Here is a 19,509-nt window from a genome sequence, read left to right as displayed (position 1 = left end):
TCCCTCCTCCCTCCTCTTCCGATTTTCCTCTTGTGTCACATCTTTTCAGATTGTGAACTTAAGGTCAGGACCATATTATATCTGATTTTTGTAAGCTGCTCCGACACCCCTTTTGGCTAAAGGTTGAGACAGAAATGCTGTGAACAATCAAAGAAGAAGTGGATTGGTGGTTCCATTTCCACTCTGCCCATCATTTTGGTTTTTTTTTTTTTTACCTTGAGCAGGCACTAGAGCTCATTTTCTGCCAGAGCTCACCACAGGAAAAGAAGTGTCTTTGAGCATGTACGGAGTGCCTGCTGCTCATCACTTAACAATAACTCTCTTCTCCATATGAATCTAACATTAGAGGAGAGAAGCATCCAGGTGTGACTTTGAGGCCAGGCTGAGCTCCGCTTACTCTCCTCTTGAATAATAAAAAAAGTAACATTAACAGACAGGATACGTAACGTGTTTTAAAAGCTGGGAGTCAACAAAACATTACAGAATATTTTCCAACCAGGCAGAAGCATAGGAGTGAGTGTACAGCAGCCTCCCTCAACCTGGTGCCAACCAGATATTTTGGACTACAACTACCACCAGTCCCAGCCAAGATATCTGCAACCCTGGGGGGGTTCCCTAAGCCTGCTCATGCAGTACTTCCTTCATGTGGGGGGTGTTGCTTTGTCTACCTAAAGGCTCCCCCTCCATTTGAGTTTGCTATTAGAATATAGGTATCAGGGGATGATTAGCTGCTTGTGCTTAAAATGGTGCCCCTTCAGAGTTTGTGCGGCCCCACAAACCTCTGTGTGTGACAGAGCTCCTCAGACATGTCTGCTCTAGTCACTATTAGAGTCCGACAGTGGCTGTTTGCGGAAACGCCTCCAACAAAGAAGTTCCTTAACGGAAACACGTCTCCTGGACTCACGACGTGACAGCTTCCGACGAAGCATGGGTCTCCCTGCAGTTGCTTCTGACACCTCCCCACTATTTTCGCTGGACGTGTCTCTCACCCCTTTCTCTCCCCTGCTTCCTGCCTGCGTTGCTGCGTCTCTCTCAGTATTACTGAGATCCTCCTCCAGAGACCCCGCGCTCCCCCTGCTGGTCCCTGCTTTGGCTGTTGAGTCTCTCCCCGTCTCTGGGAGCCCTATCACCTCCTTTCCCTCTGATGTCAGTTCCCTGACATCCACCTCCCCTCCAGGGCCCCCTTCCCCCCCGCCCCCTCCCTCTCCTCTGGGCGGTGAGGAGCTGAAACCCCGAAACGAATCCTCTTCATCTTCAGACGTCTCGAACATTTCCCTCCATCGGTCTTCGTTCCGACTCGCTGAATCCTCCTCCACCTCGGAATCAGAGAACCCCTCCAACTCCTCTTCTTCGTCGGTGGTGGCGAAGTATTCCCTCCGGAACCTCGCCACTGGCTGGGGTTTACGAGGGAATCTCTGATGAAAAGTTTCAATTAGAACCTCGTCATCTACATCCTCTGCCCTGACCCAGGTGTTTTCCGACTCCGGTTCCCCTTCCCACATTACCAAATACTCTACTTGCTCTCCCTTCCACCTGGAATCTAGAATCTCCGCTACATGGTAGCTGTGTTCTTTTTCCTCCATCGCTGGTCCCCTATTGACCCTCCCCTCTCTGTCCCCTATATACGGTGACAGCAACGATCTGTGGAACACTGGGTGCAACTTCATGTGGTTCGGTAACCGGAGTCTGAAAGCCACTGGGTTGACCTGTTGCGTGACTTCAAATGGGCCCAGTCTTTTGGGTCTTAACTTCTTACAACCTCCTTTAAATGGTAACCCTTGGGTGGACAGCCACACCTGGTCTCCCACCCTAATGCTTTCCCCTTCCCTTCTGGTTTTGTCTGCCTGCCTCTTATATTCCTCCTTCGCCCGGTTTAAATTAAGTTGGAGTTGGCGATGGATCGCTTCCATTTCTTCAACGAACTGTTCTGCTGCTGGAACGCTCCAGTTCTCCCCCTCCCCCCCTGGGAAGGCTCGGGGATGACACCCGTGATTGGCCAAAAAGGGCTCATCCCCGTGGACACGTTCTCTGCATTGTTGTAAGCAAATTCTGCCAACGCCAGCTTCTCCACCCAATCATTCTCTCTGTCATTAACATAACACCTCAAATATTGCTGGAGGACACCATTAGCTCTTTCCGCCTGCCCGTTGGTTTCTGGATGACGGGCAGTAGAGAAATTAACCTCTACATGCAGTAAGCTCATGAGCTTCCTCCAGAACCTGGAAGTAAATTGTTTCCCTCGGTCCGAAACCACCCTCAAGGGGGCGCCATGCAACCTAAACACATTTTCCACAAACAATTTGGCGGTTTCTTCTGCTGTGACCGCATGTGAGCAGGCTATAAAGTGGGCCATCTTGGTTAACAGGTCTACCACAACCATAATGGCTGTTTTCCCTTTGGACCTGGGCAGATCAGTCATGAAATCTATTGCCACTGCCTCCCACGGTCTTTCCGGCGTGGGTAGTGGTTCTAATAAACCTGCCGGCGCCCGCCTCTCCCCCTTGGCTCGTTGGCATCGGTCACACCCTCTCACATACTCCCGTACATCTTCCCTAACCTTGGGCCACCAGAATTCCCTGGTAACCAGCCACATGGTTTTGTGTTGCCCAAAATGCCCTGCTGTGGGGTTATCGTGCAGTTGCTTGAGTACCTTTTCCCTCAATTCCCCTTCAGGTATGTATAACGCTCCCTTGTAGTACAACGCCCCATTTCTCTCCTCAAAACCCCCGGGTTTGTCTCCCTCCCTCCTAAGACTCCTGAGTTTGTCCTGGGCGTATTCATCCTGCCCCGTTCCCTCTACCAGTTCCCTTTGCCCCACCAATGCCGCCCCACACACCCAGCGGTCCTCGGGAATGACATGGGTCTCTTCGGGTGCACCCTCTCCCTCCAAATATTCAGGTTTGCGTGAGAGAGCGTCCGCCCTAACGTTCTCCGGGCCTGGTACGTAACAAATCTCAAAGTTAAATTTGGAGAACTCCTGGGCCCATCTCAACTGCCGTTGGTTGAGCACTCGCGCAGTTCTCCAATACTCTAGATTCTTATGGTCCGTGCACACTTGCACCTTCTGTTGTGCACCAATTAGTAGGTGCCTCCATCTCCGGAAGGCCTCATAAATTGCAAGAAGTTCCCGGTCGTACACCGTGTAGTTCCTCTCAGACTTGTTCAGCTTTCGCGAAAAGAAGGCACACGGTCGCCACTCTGACCCCTCCTTCCCCGGCTGCAGAAGAAGCACCGCCCCTATGGCTCTGTCCGACGCGTCTGTTTCGACCCTCAGCTTTTTTTGTAAATCCACATGTAGAAGTTGTTCGTCAGAGGCGAAGGCCCTTTTCAGTTCCTCAAACGCTCGCTCCGCCTCCCCCGTCCAAACAAACTTCTTTTTGCTGCTGAGACAGTCCGTGATGGGCGCCGTCAGGTGGGCGAAGTTTCGGATGAACTTACGATAAAAGTTTCCAAACCCTAGGAACCTCTGCACATCCTTCTTGGTCTTGGGTGTTTTCCATTCCAGCACCGCTTGAACCTTGCCGGGGTCCATGGCCAACCCCTTATCTGACAAGCGGTACCCCAGGAATTCCACCTCCTTGGTATGAAACTGACACTTCTCCAGTTTCACCCACAGTCTGTTGGCTTGCAGCCTGCTCAACACTTCTCTGACGTCTCTCACATGTTGCTCCTCATTCTCCGAATACACCAACACGTCATCTAAGAAGGCCACGCAATTCTTGTAGAGCAAAGGCCCCAGTACGTGGTTCATGAAAGCTTGAAAACACGCGGAGCCTGTTTGTAATCCAAAAGGCATAACTAAGTATTCAAATGCCCCCAAAGGGGTGAACATGGTGGTCTTCCATTCATCCCCTTTCCTTATACGTATCAGGTTGTACGCCCCCCTTAGGTCCAGCTTTGTAAAAATCTTTCCCTTCCGCACCCTGGTCAAAATATCATCAATCCTGGGCATAGGAAAAGCCGCCGGCTCGGTCACTGCATTTAAGGCCCGAAAGTCACATACCAGCCTCGGCTTGTCCGTGTGTTTTTTGTCCACAAAAAACACTGGGCTACCCCCCGCTGCCTTGGACTCTCTGATGAAGCCTCTCTTCAGGTTCTTGTCAATGAACGCTCGCAACTCCTGCATTTCCCTGTCTGACATGGCATACAACTTGCCTACAGGAAGCTGTGCTCCGGGGAGTAAATTGATCTGGCAATCAAAGGGTCTATGCGGAGGTAGTTGGTCAGCTTCCTTCTCGCTGAACACGTCGCTGAGATCAGCATACTGTGGTGGCACCTTCCCCTTCTCCATTACTTCAGTCCCTGCCAGGGTGGCTTGGGCCCCTGCTGACCCCTTTTCCCCCCTGCAGTGTTCTAAGCAATGTGCGGAACCGAAGGAAACCACTCTTTGATGCCAGCCCACCAGCGGATCATGTAGGGCTAGCCAGCTCATTCCCAAAATAATGGGAGCACCTCCCAAGGTGGCCACATTAAACGCTATCAGTTCTGTGTGCCTTGCCACCCTCATTATCATTGGGATGGTCTGCAAGCTGACTCCTCCTCCCAACAGTTCCCTGCCATCGATCGTGGTCACCTGCAGGGGGTTGCTTAAAGGGATAGTCTGTATCTGGTGTTCAGCAGCAAACTCCTTGCTCATAAAATTGCAGGAGCTGCCTGAGTCCAACAGTGCCTTTATTTTTAGGGGGTGTCCATTTTGCAGCTCTAGCGACACTTCAATCACTAGAGCAGGTCGAGGAGCTTCTGGCACTGGCACTTGGGGAAGGGGCACTTTCACTGCTCTTTGGCCTGGCTGCAGTGCCCTGATGGCAACCAGGCGTTGGCTTTTACCTGCTCCGTTTCTCCCTGCTCTTCCCCCTCAACAGCTCCCACCATTCCTTGCCATTCCTTCCTCTGGGGGCAGACTCTGGCAAAGTGGCCTGGCTGTTGGCAGAGATAGCATTTCCGGGCTCCCTTTCCCTCCTTCTTCGCCCCCTCACTGGGCTTTGAAACTGCGCGCGCGCGGGCTGTTCCGATTTCCATCGGCTCTGCCGGCGGGAAAGCTGGCTCAGGAATGTCTGGAATGCGTAACTCCTTCCAACGTTCCCCTCTCCCTTCCCGCCTCTCCAAGGCTCTTGCCTCCTGGCGCGCTCCAATGGTCAGCGCAGATTTGGTCAGCTGATCCATAGACACCGCCCTGGGGCTCCTGGCCAGCTCGTCTTTCACAGCTGAAGAAAGACCTTCTTCAAATAGCATCTGAATGGGTGCTGCCGATAAATCCCACCCCAATCTGTGAATCAGCATGGTAAATTCAGTCCAGTACTCACGGACAGATCTGCTTCCCTGCTTGCAAGCCATTAACTGTCTGCGCACCACCCCTTCCTCAATGTCGCTGGAAAACATGATATCCATTGCACGAAAGAATTTCATAGTGTCCTTTAGGATATCGTTGTGCGTTGCCATCAGGGGTCGAACCCAGTCTCGCGCGCCCTTCTCAAGATGCCCAATTACAAAAGCAACTCGAGATTCCTCATCAGGGAACTCATCAAACTGGACATTCAGGGCATATTGCATTTCAGTCCTAAAGGCATGGTAATCCTTGGGGTCCCCCCCAAACTTCTGCACCAATCCTGGTACCTTTCTGGGGAACTGAGTGGTTCTCCCCTTCTTGTCTGCATCTTGAGCCCTCCTCTCCTCGAGCCTCGCCGTCTGCAGCGCCAGTTGGACCTCCAATGCTCGGTATCTTTCTTCCAAGCTTGGATCAGCTCCTCCCCCTGCTACTCCGGCTCCGGCTGGGTCGCTCATGATGCTTTCTCCTGCACAGGCAGCGTACAGAGACTGTCGGACTGCTATCAGGGGATGATTAGCTGCTTGTGCTTAAAATGGTGCCCCTTCAGAGTTTGTGCGGCCCCACAAACCTCTGTGTGTGACAGAGCTCCTCAGACATGTCTGCTCTAGTCACTATTAGAGTCCGACAGTGGCTGTTTGCGGAAACGCCTCCAACAAAGAAGTTCCTTAACGGAAACACGTCTCCTGGACTCACGACGTGACAGCTTCCGACGAAGCATGGGTCTCCCTGCAGTTGCTTCTGACACCTCCCCACTATTTTCGCTGGACGTGTCTCTCACCCCTTTCTCTCCCCTGCTTCCTGCCTGCGTTGCTGCGTCTCTCTCAGTATTACTGAGATCCTCCTCCAGAGACCCCGCGCTCCCCCTGCTGGTCCCTGCTTTGGCTGTTGAGTCTCTCCCCGTCTCTGGGAGCCCTATCACCTCCTTTCCCTCTGATGTCAGTTCCCTGACAATAGGGTAAGGATGCTGGGTGATAATGCATGTCGCTTGATCAATATGCATTTTATACTGCTGTCTGGGCAAACCAAGCCCCTTGGGAAATGCTTATGCACATCTTATAATCCATGTCTACCAGAGAAGGGGGACGTGGGTGGTGCTGTGGGTTAAACCACAGAGCCTAGGACTTGCCGGTCAGAAGGTCGGCAGTTCAAATCCCCGCGACGGGGTGAGCTCCCGTTGCTCGGTCCCTGCTCCTGCCAACCTAGCAGTTTGAAAGCATGTCAAAGTGCGAGTAGATAAATAGGTACCACTCCAGCGGGAAGGTTAATGGCGTTTCCGTGCGCTGCTCTGGTTCGCCAGAAGCGGCTTAGTCATGCTGGCCACATGACCCGGAAGCTATACGCCGGCTCCCTCGGCCAATAAAGCGAGATGAGCGCCGCAGGCCCAGAGTCGGTCACGACTGGACCTAATGGTCAGAGGTACCTTCACCTTTACCTTACCAGAGAAGGGATGCAGGAGGCATCTTGCAAACTTACTTACCCATGGCTGCATGCAAACCAGCATGGTTCAATCCCTGAAATCCCCAGTCAGATCTGGGAAAGGCTCTCTCCTTGAAACTTCAGAGAGCTGCTGCCAGTTTGCATGATCAACACTGACCTACATTAAACCAAGCACGGCTCCCCATGCTCCTGCTGAATCCGACCAAAGGCCTGTCTGGTCCAGCATCCTGCTCTGGCAGGATGCTCATGGGAAGCCTAAAAGCCAGGACCTGAGCACAGCAGCATCTCGCCACCACCCTTGTGATGCCTAGCAAACTGGTACTTGGAGTATCACTGCCTCTGACCCTGAGAAGACGTCATTGTGGCTATAAGCCCCCAGGTAAGCCTGAACCTCCACGAATTTGCCTCATCTTCTTTGGCTGGCCGTCGCTGCCTCTTGGGATAGCAGATTCCTGTGTGACCAAATTCTTCCTCTCGTCCATCTGGAACCTTTCATTATTCAGCTTTCTTTCATTCTAGTATTATGATAGAGAGCAAGGGGTGGGAACTGATTCTCTGCTCCCTCTGCTACATGCACAAGGGTACCACAAACACAGGCACAAATCCCACCCACAACTTGTTTGCAGAGTTTGATGGACGGGACTTGGCACCCAGATCCTGCTTAGAAGTCCCTGAGCATTTTTCTGCTTTGACAGCAGCAGCAGCAGCAGCAGCTGGATGGGCGTTGCTCCCAGATTGGTTTCGCAGACGCTGCCGCCGCCAGCTCCCTTCCGTAGAAACTCCTCCCTTGTCTTGGGGTGATGCTTCCCAGATTTAAGTTGGACTCCGATGATCTCAGAGGCTGCTGCGCAGGGCTGGGATGGAAGGTGAAGTAATTCACACATGGGTGGTACAGAGCTCCTAGGACCATTTAGTTGCAGGTTGGACTTTTTAACAGGTTCAAATGCTCTTTCAAAACAATTGCACACAGGTGTGAAAAGTGAGGCTAGATCTCTTTGGCTGACGTGCCAGTTTTCTGTGGGTGGGGAATTACTGATGACAGGAATCCAAGAACTTGTGTATCCTCTCAACTGAAGCCTGAAATGCTGCAGTACCAGGGACAGTGGTTTCTGCAGGGAAGGGCTGAAGCTCAGTGGCAGGGCATCTGCTGTGCATGTCGAAGGTCCTAAATTCAACCCCCAGCACCTCCAGGTAGGGATGGAAGAGCATGCATAGTTTTCCCTCCTCCTCTCCATTTTTATAATCATGACGACCCTGTGAGGTTGGTTAGGCTGAGAGTCAGCAACTGGCCTGAAGCCGCTCAGTGAGCTTCATGGCTGAGTGTTGATTTGAAACCTGGTCTCCCAGGTCCTAGTCTGGAATTCTCACCTCTACTCCACACTGTTGGCAGTGGAAGAGAAATCAAGTGGTTAAAGTTAATAATCCCATTTCAGAGAGCAGGTGGAGGGATAGCATGTATGTAGGAAAGTCCTTGCATTATAAATTCCTTTTAACTGGAAAGCTAGCATAGGAAGACATGAAGCTCTTTCCCTTACACACTAGCTTTCTTGTGGGTTGTTTTCCACTCCTCTTTTGCTCAGGGATTATTTTTTTAAGGGGATCAGCCGCCACCTGCAGTCTGAAGTAGGGCAGTCTTTTCTACCACATTACCACTTCATTCCACTAAGATCAAACAAATAAATTGTGCAGCCCTGTCAATTATTGGGGGTGTTGGAGGAGCAAGCTAGAGTAATTCCATATCACCCGCAGGACTGAAGCATCTGCTTTCAGCTACAAGGAACACTGGAAGCTCCCAGAAGTTTTGTCTGTGTTGTTTCAATCACTCCTCAGCTGCTGTAATAGCTCGCTCTCCAAATGAGGCAACTCTGAAGTCTTCATAATCTTTGCATAATCATTATTAAACCAGATGTATTCTGGAAAGGAATACTTTCAGCAGGGCTTTGCCGCAATTACATGACAATTACATGTAAGCACAGAAAACTCACAGGATGTGGTCTGGGATGGAGGATTCAGCTTCCTGAGAATGGCAGCTTTCATTAAACAACAGCAACAAGCGCCTAGTCCTTAAGATATATAAAAGCCCACTGAAATCTCATAAGTCACGTGGGTGGCTGAATAAGATTTGCAATGTTCCAGGAACAGGAATTCAGGGCTCTGCATGGCTCTGCCCACACCCGCTCATGATGAGCACAGACGGAATGCATTTTGCAAAATAAGGAAAAGTCTTGCTTGATTTGCATGGTTTATAGAGGATGCTAAATTCAGCTGTCTTTGACAAATAATTCTGAAGGGTGGTGGGTTTTTTTGGTTTTTTTTTTTTAAAAAATGCATGCACAGTTAACTCATGAGCGCAGGGCAGAGCTGAAATGGGAGATTAATGTAAAATCACAATCCATTAAACTACAATCTGAAGCTGTGTTAACTGGAACAAGAAGATGTCCTTCTTTGCTGGTATATAATCAAGAATTATTAGGGTTGCCACTCAGAGAAAGGAACTTTTTGTGGATGAATTGTATGACTTTTAATCAGCGAATCAATCAACTTCATTGCAGGGGGCTGGACTACATGACCCCTGGGATCCTTTCCAATCCTAAAGTTCTATGATCTGAATGAATTTGCATTTTAACAACATAATCCTGGTAGGCAAATCTTCCTTCCTTCCTTCCTTCCTTCCTTCCTTCCTTCCTTCCTTCCTTCCTTCCTTCCTTTTCCTTCCTCACATGTGCTGCTGTAGGCATAATCTCACAGGAGGCTTTTGCTCCCACGTAAGAGAGAAGAAAGAACTCCCCTTCTAAGAAAGGGCTCACAAGCCATGGACTTGTCAGTATGTACAGTAAAAACCATTTACATTAATCTTTTCTTTTTTAAAAAATGCCTTTTAAAACCAACCACAAAGACTTAAAAACAAATCAGCTAAATATTATAGCTCTAATTATGATGGAAGCCCCCTGCAGCCTCTGATATATTATTATCCAAGTTATTTATATGGGCACCATCAAGGCACATAGAACTTTACGAAGGGTATGAGGACAGGCCTCTGACCCAAGGTGCTTACAATCTAAAGACTCAACCCCAAACTGCAAATTGTCCTCCTGTTGCTCAGATTCCACCGATTCCTTGGAGAAATGTCAGTGGATGGCCTACAAAGCATTGCAGCTCAGATCCTGAGGCCTTCTGGTGGGGGATTTCTTCTGATGGGAAACTTCCGCTCGGGAACTGGCAGCCTCCAAAGGGTCTCCCACCAAGCTGGGCAGTGAGAGGAGCGTTCAGCTACACGGCACGTGAAGTAGAGGCTGCGGACGTAGTGGGGCAGCCCCTTTATGGCAGGAAGCACTCCAAAGGGTTGTTGGAATCTAGCAGGACGTTGCAGTTCAGGGGCCACGGGAGACCCAGAAGGCTGAGGGATTGCTGGCAGCTCTGCTCGGCTGCCAGGCACACGGAGCGGCACGGCTGCAGGATGCCCCCGTCCGGGGTGCACTTGGGTACAAAGAGGCTGCATAGGAGCAAGCGCAGAGATGGGTAGCAAGAGAAGTCCTTCAGCATCTGAAAAAAGAACGAGCAAGGGGCAGCAGGGAAAGGCAGTTGTCAGGTGTTGGATTAGCCCTTCTCTCACTACTCCTGGAAAAAAGTGAATGGTTTACTGCAGGCTTCCTCAACCTCGGCCCTCCAGATGTTTTGAGACTACAATTACCATCATCCCTGACCACTGGTCCTGCTAGCTAGGGATCATGGGAGTTGTAGGCCAGAAACATCTGGAGGGTCGAGGTTGAGGAAGCCTGGTTTACTGTACCTAATACTGCGTTTGATAGCCCATCCCTGGAAGTACCCCATGCAGTGATGGTGGTCTCTTGCCCTAGCTCAGTGGTTCCCAAAGGGGGCGCTGTGGGGCAGTGGAGCTGTAAGTGAGCACCAGACTTTGAGAAGCTGGTAACATAGAGTTATGGAATTTGAAGCGGTCCCAAGTATCATCTTGTCCAACTCCCTGCAATGCAGGAATCTCAATATCACAGGATCAAGTGGAATACTGTGTCAAGTTCTGGGCACCAATATTTAAGAAGGATGTTGGCAAGCTGGAACATGTGCAGAGGAGGGCAATCAAGATGATCAAGGGTCTGGAAACTAAGCTTTTATGGGGAACGCTTGAAGGAGCTGTGTATGTTTAGCCTGGAAAAGAAGAGACTGAGAGGAGATATGATAGCCACCTTTAAATATCTTAAGGGCTGTCACATGGACGAGGGAACAATGGCTTCATGTTTCAAGAAAGGAGTTTCTGACTAAACATTCAGAAATTTTTTCTGACAGTAAGAGCTGTTCAGCAGTTCAACAGACTCCCACGAGAGGTGGTGGACTTTCTTGGAGGTTTCTAGACAGAGGTTGGAGGAGGAGGAAGAGGAGGAGTTTGGACTTGATATCCCACCTTTCACTCCCCTTAAGGAGTCTCAAAGCGGCTAACAATCTCCTTTCCCTTCCTTCCCCACACAAACACTCTGTGAGGTGAGTGGGGCTGAGAGACTTCAGAGAAGTGAGACTAGCCCAAGGTCACCCAGCAGCTGCATGTGGAGGAGCGGAGACGCGAACCCGGTTCACCAGATTACGAGTCCACTGCTCTTAACCACTACACCACACTGGCTGGCCACCTGTTATGGATGCTTTAGCTGAGATTCCTGCATTGCAGGGGGTTGGACTAGACGACTTTTTCCAACTCTAAGATTCTATGATTCTAAGGGCATCAGTTTTGCTGAATCAAGAAAACTGAATAGTTTTAATTGGGTTTTGAATAAATGTGTAATTACTTGCTACTGCTTTGAATTTTTATTGTGTTATCTTCCTTAGCGGGTTATGCAAACTGCTGTTCTGAACAATGTGTTATAGGGCAGGAGGCACTGAGAATGAGTTTATAGGGCGGGGGAAAGTCTGGGAACTACTTGCCCTAGCTGAAAAGCGTCTGCAAAGAAAAACGCCAATGACGGGTGAAAGCAGGAGGGACAAATCTGAAGATCTGTGGGACCCCTTGTCACGTGACCTGTCAGAGAGCTACAATACAACCGCTGCTTCTCCAAAAATTATTTCAGTTAGGTTTATTACTGAGACACCTCTTTGGCTAAGCACTCCTGATGGTCGTTGTTAAGTGGATGCATTTAGTGCATTCACGAATTTTCTCTTTTAACACGTAGAAAATGGCTGTGCGCTGTGTGGATTATGGTTAAGTCAAACTTTTTTCTATAATTGTTGTATGATGTTGTGATGTCATTGATTTATAAATAATTTTTTAAAGAATGATCCAAGGGCAGAAAGGGAGTCATTTTCCTGGTTCTGGCTCCAGCTGACCTAGAACCAAGGACAGGCAGTGGCCAACAGGCTTGGTGGGGGGCATTTTTCAGGGCTCCACATGCCCAGGAACCAATCTATCAATTTTTCTAAAGTGGTGGGAGGGGTGTTGTCCTGCTGGGCCAGATCTTTCTCTCCTGCTCCCCACTCCATGGCAAGGTGCTTTCTGTTGATATTCCCTGCCTTCCCCCCAAGCCAAGGGTCCAGTGCCCCCCCCCATCGCTCTCCCTCACCCCTTTCCCCCTTCCTCCTCCAGGCTCACCATATAGTCTTCGAGATGCTCTTCTGCTTCTTGCTGATCCATAATGGTCAGCCAGATGTTGGGGAAAGAGGTGGTATTGTAACTGAGACCCAAACACATCTCCACCTCAATCGGCTCACAGGACGGCTCTGCAGGTAGAAGGAAAATGTGCAGGTATATGCGTGTTTGTGTGGCAATGTTTCAGATTCAGCTCAGGTACATATTAGACAAAATTGCATACAAAAATAGGTATATTGGGATAAATGTGCAAGGAAATGCTAACAATTTAATGTAAGGGTGTTTGTTTTAAAATTGCAAAGTAATGCAGAAATCTAAAGTGCTGAACTTTAGGTTAGGGGAAATGAGAAACTTTGGGGCACCACAATGGGCAAATTTGCCCGTCCTTATTTATGACTCAGTCTGACATGAGAGGGTAGCCCTTTTACAACAACTGGTGCAGGACCTCAACTTTGGGAATCTTGTTTCACGAGGAAAGAATTGCCGCTCACCAAAAGATGCATAGGTGAGGCTGGTGCAGTTGAATTCGTCGCTCCCATCTGGGCAGTTGTGCCAGCCGTCGCACACCAACGCCTGAGACAGGCACTCGCCATTTCTGCAGGAGAAATCCAGGGGGCTGCACGTTTCTGGAGAGGGGTTGAGAAAGGCGAGAGAGAGGACAGCAGAAGTATTAGGCAGATAACACCCTGCTAAATGGCAGCGTCAGCCTTAAGGGATGGGGAACTTCTAAAGCAGAATGCGACTGCTTTAACACAAACTTATTTTAATTAACCTCTGCAAGGCTCATTCTTTCCCCCTTAATTTACATGTCAGCACAGATAGCATCATTATATAGTTTTGTCACGAAGTGGCCACTAAATCTGGGTAGGGGAGCCTGGAATTCCCAGTTGCTTTTCTTCTTTCAGGGAAACTTGAAAATTCTTCCAAAGAGTAAAGGGAATCATTTGGCCTAAGAGAAGCACTTGGATGGTACTCTGTCCTGGAATGCCTCATCATTTGATGAGGAAGCAAGGAACTTTTTTTGGGGGGGATTAGATTTTGTTTGTCTCTTAATGAGAAACTACCTGATTTGCACTTCCTGAAGCAATGCACAAAATGAAACACAGCTATCCTGTGAAATTCACCCTTCTCCGAATCTTGCGATGCAGCTCTCCAACCAAAAATGTGTCCAAAAATGAATATATTAAAGGAAAGTATTCATAAAAGACACGCCTTTATGAAGACATTTAATTGCATTAGGAAAAATTGCTTGCAAAAATGTGCACGTTTGTCAGAGCTGCTACCAGGTCCCAGCTCACATAGGACCACGCCACACAGCGTCCACTTTAAAAGAGTCTTTATTGAGTTACAGGTTTCATTTCCGAACTGCAGCGTGCAGCTCTACACCTTCTGCTCTAGGTCGGCGAAGACCCGTCTGAGTCCCCGCCTCTTGCACACCAGCTTAATACCCTAGCCTTGCTCCACCTCCTTCGCCTCTCCCTACGTCTCTGGGTCCTTCTGCCCCCCTGGGCCTCCTCCTTTCTACTCTCCTCTGACGCTGACCCCCCTGATCCTTCTGCCTCCTTGCGGCGGGCTTTAGGACCTGGCTCACTCTCCGGGCTGCTTACTGCTCCAGCTTCCGCTGCATTTGAACTTGGCGCGCGCGCCCAACTCTCTACTTTCCTCTTAACCGTTGCCTCGCTCTCTGAGGAGGGCGTGACCACCCCTGACTCGTGCCCTCCCTCCTGCTGACAGCCTCCGGAACCCGATGCCTGGCTACCTTCCTCCCTGCTGCTCTCAGTCTTGAGCGTGGGTCCCGACTTCCAGCTGCTGCCGCCCTCAGTTATGAGCGTGGGTCCCGACTTCCAGCTGCTGCTCTCTGAATCTCCTCTGTTCCCTTCCTCCTGGGGTGTCCCCCCGGATCCCCCCCTTGCTCTGCTCACTGGGGCTCCCTTTTGGGAGTCCTCTGACTCACTGCTTAGGCTTGGAGATCTCGGGTCGTCATCATCACTCATTCTCCCTTCGGCTTCCTCCCCCTCGCTCTCTGTTTCCACCCTTCTCTGCGTCTCTGCTTCTGAACCCCTGACATCCATCCCCCCCTCGAAGCCCCCCCTTCCCCCCTCCCCGCTGTCAGGTGTGGGTGCTGGGCGCTCCATCATCATGGGAGGGAATGCTGGATACAGGTCGCTCCCCGTGGGTGGCCGCCAACTGAAGACCTCCGAGTCTTCCCCCTCGCGGTCGTCGACGTTGACTTGTTGCTCTTCCATCTCTGTACCGCCGTGCTCGAACCCGAGGTCCTCCCCGAACACGTCCATGTCAGTCTCTGCGTCGGTCGCTCGACCTGGCATCTCCAGCCACTTCCTGCGCCATCGCTCCTCTGGTCGATCGTCCCACCAATACGAGTTGCCTGATGCCGAACCTGCCGGTGAACCTTCTGGGGAACGGGTGCTCCGTGCGGGTTCCCCTTCTGAGTCGAATCCATGGAACGTGCTGGAAGAAAGTGTGGGTGTGAACAACCAGTCGTCGAAGAAGCTCGCTGGCATGGGTTTGTGTGGGAAGAGGGCATGAAACTCGTCCTTGAGCAGGGGTTCCTCCAAAGCGTAGTCTGGTACCCAGCTATTGGCGCTGGCCCGGGTGCCCTCTCTGGCTAAGAGGTATTCGACTCCCTCTTCCCCCCATCTGGAGTCCAAAATCTCCGTGACCTCGTTGATGTGGTCCTGGTGCTTCACCTCCCGCGTCTCCGTCCGTTCCCGGAGCGGACTTGGCGCCGTCCCTGGCTCCTGGAACCTGTGAGGTGCCTTGTAGGGAGTGAGCACCGACCTGTGGAACACCGGATGCATTCTGGAACCCTCCGGCAGCGCCAGTCGGAAGGCTACCGGGTTGATCTGCGCTTCGACTTGGTACGGACCGATCTGCTTGTGCCCCAACTTCTTCTTGGCAAGCGACCTGGTCGGCACTGCGTGGGCTGCCAACCAGACCCAGTCTCCCACTTGGATCACTTCGCCAACCCGCCTGTGCTTGTCAGCTTGCACCTTGTAGGCGTGCTTAGCTAGCTCCAGCTGCCGTCTGAGTTGATCGTGGACCGCCTGCAGCTCTGACGCGAACGCGTCCGCCGTCTGTGGTTCTCCTTCCCCCACTCTCTCCAGTCCCGGGAAGGTTCTGGGATTCCTCCCATTGTTGGCAAAGAACGGCGTCACTCCTGTGGACACGTGCTTCGTGTTGTTGTAAGCGAACTCGGCTAGCGGCAGGTAATCCACCCACGTCGCAGGCTGTTGATTGGCATAGCATCTCAGGTACTGCTGCATGATGGCATTGACCCTCTCTGCTTGCCCGTTGGTCTGCGGGTGTCTTGCTGATGCCAGATTGACCTTGACATTTAGAAAACCCATCAGCTTCTGCCAGAAAGACGAGATGAACTGGCGTCCGCGGTCGGACAGGATAGACCGTGGCAGGCCATGCACTTTGAACACGTGATCTATGAACAGTTTGGCGGTTTGTTCCGCCGTGGCCACCTTCGCACACGGAATGAAATGTGCCATCTTGGTGAACAAGTCCACCACCACTAGCACAGCTGTCTTGCCTCTCGAGTTGGGTAAATCCGTCACAAAGTCCAGGGCCACCCTCTCCCACGGTTCAAACGGTGTTTGCAGCGGTTCTAACAGTCCCGCCGGTGGTCTGTGTACCGGCTTGGCCCTCTGGCAGGTGTCGCACCTCGCGACGTAGTCCGCGACCTCTCCTCTCAGCCTGGGCCACCAGAAGTCTCTCGCGACTAATTCCATCGTTTTCTCTGTGCCAAAGTGACCGGCCGTGGGTGCGTCGTGCAACTGTTGCAGTACCTTGGCGCGAAGGTCGTCTCCTGGTACATAGACAGCCCCTTTGCGTAGGAGCAAGCCGTCCCGCACCTGGAACTCGTCCGTGGTAGCCGTGCCTCTGAGCAGTTCCGCCATCTTGTCTTGCGCGAATGAGTCGTCCCGCAATGCACGTCGCACCGCATCCAGGTCTACTGTAGCTGAGGCACACGCCCACGCCGTCGGTGCGAAGATGTGCATGGCCGCCGCTGGCGTCACCTCTTCTAGGTATTGCGGTTTTCGGGACAGTGCATCCGCCATGATGTTGGTGTCGCCTGGGACGTACTCTATTCGGAAATTGAAGTCAGCAAAGAACTCCGCCCAACGTATCTGCCTCTGGTTCAGGAACTGAGCCGTGCGCCAGTGCTCCAGATTCTTGTGGTCCGTGCAGACCTGCACCGTGTGCTTGGCGCCGATTAGGAAGTGCCTCCACGCCTTGAAAGCTGCATGAATGGCCAGCAACTCCCTGTCCCAGATGGTGTAGTTCTGCTCCGACTTGCTGAGCTTTCTGGAGTAGAACGCTCCCGGCCGCCACACCCCCTGCGGGTCTCGCTGCAGCAGGACAGCTCCCACGGCTCTGTCTGACGCGTCTGTCTCTACCCTCAACGGTTTACTGGGGTCGATATGCAGCAGTTGCTTCTCCGATGCGAAGAGATGCTTGAGCGCTTGAAAGGACTGTTCCGCCTGCTCCGTCCAGATGAATTTCTTTTTTTTGGAGCTGAGCGTGTCCGTAATTGCTGCCGTCTGCATCGCGAACCCCTTGATAAACTTGCGATAGAAGTTGGCGAAGCCGACAAACCGCTGGACCTCCTTCCGGTTGCGCGGGCTTTTCCAATCCAATACCGCACGAACCTTGGTGCTGTCCATGGCTATCCCCTTGTCCGACAACTTGTATCCCAGGAAATCCACCTCCGTCGTGTCGAACTGGCACTTCTCCAGCTTGGCGTACAGTCTATGTTGTTGCAACCTGCTGAGCACCTCCCTCACGTCTCGGTCGTGAGCTTGCTGCGAGTCAGAGAAAATCAGGATGTCATCCAGGAAGCAGACGCATGTCTTGTAGAGGAGTCCCTCCAACACGTGATGCATAAAAGCTTGAAAACAGTGAGAGCCATTTTGTAATCCAAAGGGCATAACTCTGTATTCGTAGGTGCCCAGCGGTGTGAACATGGCCGTCTTCCACTCATCGCCCTCCCGCATGCGGATGAGATTGTACGCCCCTCGCAGGTCCAACTTGGTGAACACGCGTCCCTTGCGCACCGTCGCGAGGAGGTCGTCAATCCTGGGCATGGGGTAATCAGACGGTTTGGTCATCTGGTTCAAAAGGCGGTAGTCCACAACTAGTCTTTTTTGGGGCGTGTCTTTCTTTTTCACGAAGAAAACGGGACTGCCCCCCACTGCCTTGGACTCTCTGATGAAGCCACGCTCCAGATTATGCTCGATGAACTGTTTGAGTTCCTGCATTTCATCTTCAGACATGGAGTATAGCCGCCCCTTCGGCAGCGTCGCCCCCGGTAGGAGGTCAATCTTGCAGTCATATGGCCGGTGAGGGGGTAGCTTGTCCGCCTCCTTCTCGCAGAAGACCTCCAAAAAGCTCGCGTATTTGTGGGGGACCGCTTGCAACGTTCCCAACTGCAGTTGTGATTCCTCCTCCTCTCCCTCCCGTCGGGGCAGGATGCAGTGTTCTGCGCAATAAGAGGAGCCGAAGATCAGTTGTCTCTGGTACCAAGCCAGTGTCGGACTGTGCCTGTCCAGCCAACTCATGCCCAACACAATGGGCGTGTCCGACAGTTGGGTGACATTAAAACTGATGACTTCCCTGTGGTTGCCAAGGCGCATCACCATCGGTGGCGTCTGCTTCACCACCTGCCCCCCTAGCAACTCTCTGCCATCCACTGTGACGACTTGCAGGGGCAGAGTGGCAGGCAATAGCTGTATAGCGTGCTGCTCCACAAAGCTCTGCGCTATAAAGTCTGCGTTGCTTCCAGAATCCACAGAAAGCGGCACTTCGATAGTGACGCCGTCGGGTAGCTGGAGAGATGCTGTGAGCTGCACTACTGGTTTGGGTGGGAGGGGATCCGTGGGTTGCAAGATTGCTGGGGACTGCTTCACAGATGCGTCTGGCTGGGCCCCAGTGCCTCCGTCTCCAGCCAGACATCGTCGTTTCCCTGCTGTGGTTCTCCTTGCTGCGTTGCTGCAGTCACCATTGCTGAGGCTGCAGTGTGCTTGTGGAGCCTCCGGGGACACTCCTTCGCCAAATGGCCTGGATCCTCGCAGATGTAACACTTCCTGTTCCCTCTAGGAGGCTTCGCTTTCACTGCTGCCGGTGCTAGGGCTCTGGCTGCTGACTGAGCCCTTGCACCTCCAACCTCCATCGGTTCCCCTCCCCCTCCTGGCGGAGGTGTGGATTGCGCACGCGCTGCTTCCCTCGGAACGAAAGAGAAACTTCTCGCTGCTTCGCGCCCTCCACGTCCTTCATCTCTGCACCATGGACGTTCTTCCAGCCTCACCCCCACAGTCAGCGCCCTTTGGACCACCTCCTGCGTGCTTCGGGGCCTCTCCCCCCTTGCAATTTCATCCTTAACCGCTGAACTTAGACCCTCCCAGAAGAGGTCTCTGACAGGGGGCGAATCCCGATCCCATTCTAAAGCACTGACCAGCGCAAAAAATCGGGCGTGATACTGCCGGACGCTCGCCCTCCCTTGTTTTAGTCCATGAATCTCCCGTCTGGCAAGATCCACATCAATAGTAGACAAAAAACACGCATCCATCGCTTTGATAAAGGCATCTGCATTCTGAAGCGCCGGATCTTTATCCCTCCACAAATTGCGCAGCCAGGCTTTGGCATCCCCATGCAAATGGGACAATATGAACCCCACCTTCTCTTCCTCATCTCTAAAGTCTTTTGCCAGCAGTTGCAGTGCGCACATTACGTCTGCTCTAAAATTAGGGTACTGTTGCAAAGTCCCATCGAAGTGAGCCACAAGCCCTCCTGCTCTCCGTGCCAATCCCACGCCCTCCGGTCTGGGTCCCGGTTGCCCTTGCTTAACAAGCATTTCAAACCTGGCGTGTAGGTCTCTGTAGGCGGCTGTAGTCTCCTCCTCCCGTTTCTTGGAAGCCAATACCTCTGAGGACAACTGGGTCACTGCCTCTTGCAGCGCGGAGATCCTCTGTTCTTCCGTCATCTTGCTAACCTTTGTGAGCTCGCTTACAGACACCCCTCTTCCTCCCCTAGCGGCTTCTGCTCCCGCTGCGAGGTTTCAGGTTTCTGAAGCTTTGAAGAGACGGGTCTTACTGTCAGAGCTGCTACCAGGTCCCAGCTCACATAGGACCAC

General features: G+C 51.9%; 1 protein-coding gene across 4 annotated transcripts in view; it reads right to left on the bottom strand.

The window, feature by feature from the left end:
* Positions 1-9,083: 9,083 nt before the first annotated feature.
* MFRP (membrane frizzled-related protein) overlaps positions 9,084-19,509 on the bottom strand; it is a 33,714-nt gene continuing 23,288 nt past the window's right edge. For 3 of the 4 annotated variants that reach the window (XM_082201008.1, XM_082201010.1, XM_082201007.1), the window contains 3 exons: positions 12,842-12,976; positions 12,354-12,481; positions 9,084-10,306 (listed from right to left, as the gene is read on the bottom strand). In XM_082201008.1, coding sequence (XP_082057134.1) covers positions 10,082-10,306; positions 12,354-12,481; positions 12,842-12,976 — 488 coding nt within the window. In that variant the 3' untranslated portion in view covers positions 9,084-10,081. The remainder of the gene's footprint in view (positions 10,307-12,353; positions 12,482-12,841; positions 12,977-19,509) is intronic. The other variant, XM_082201009.1, reaches the window with a different exon arrangement.

This window comes from Podarcis vaucheri (genome assembly GCF_965113315.1).
Source record: "Podarcis vaucheri genome assembly, chromosome: 15".
Taxonomy (NCBI): Eukaryota; Metazoa; Chordata; class Lepidosauria; order Squamata; family Lacertidae; genus Podarcis; species Podarcis vaucheri.
The sequence above is the reverse complement of the archived record's forward strand: the minus strand, read 5'-3'. Positions and strand labels throughout refer to the sequence as shown.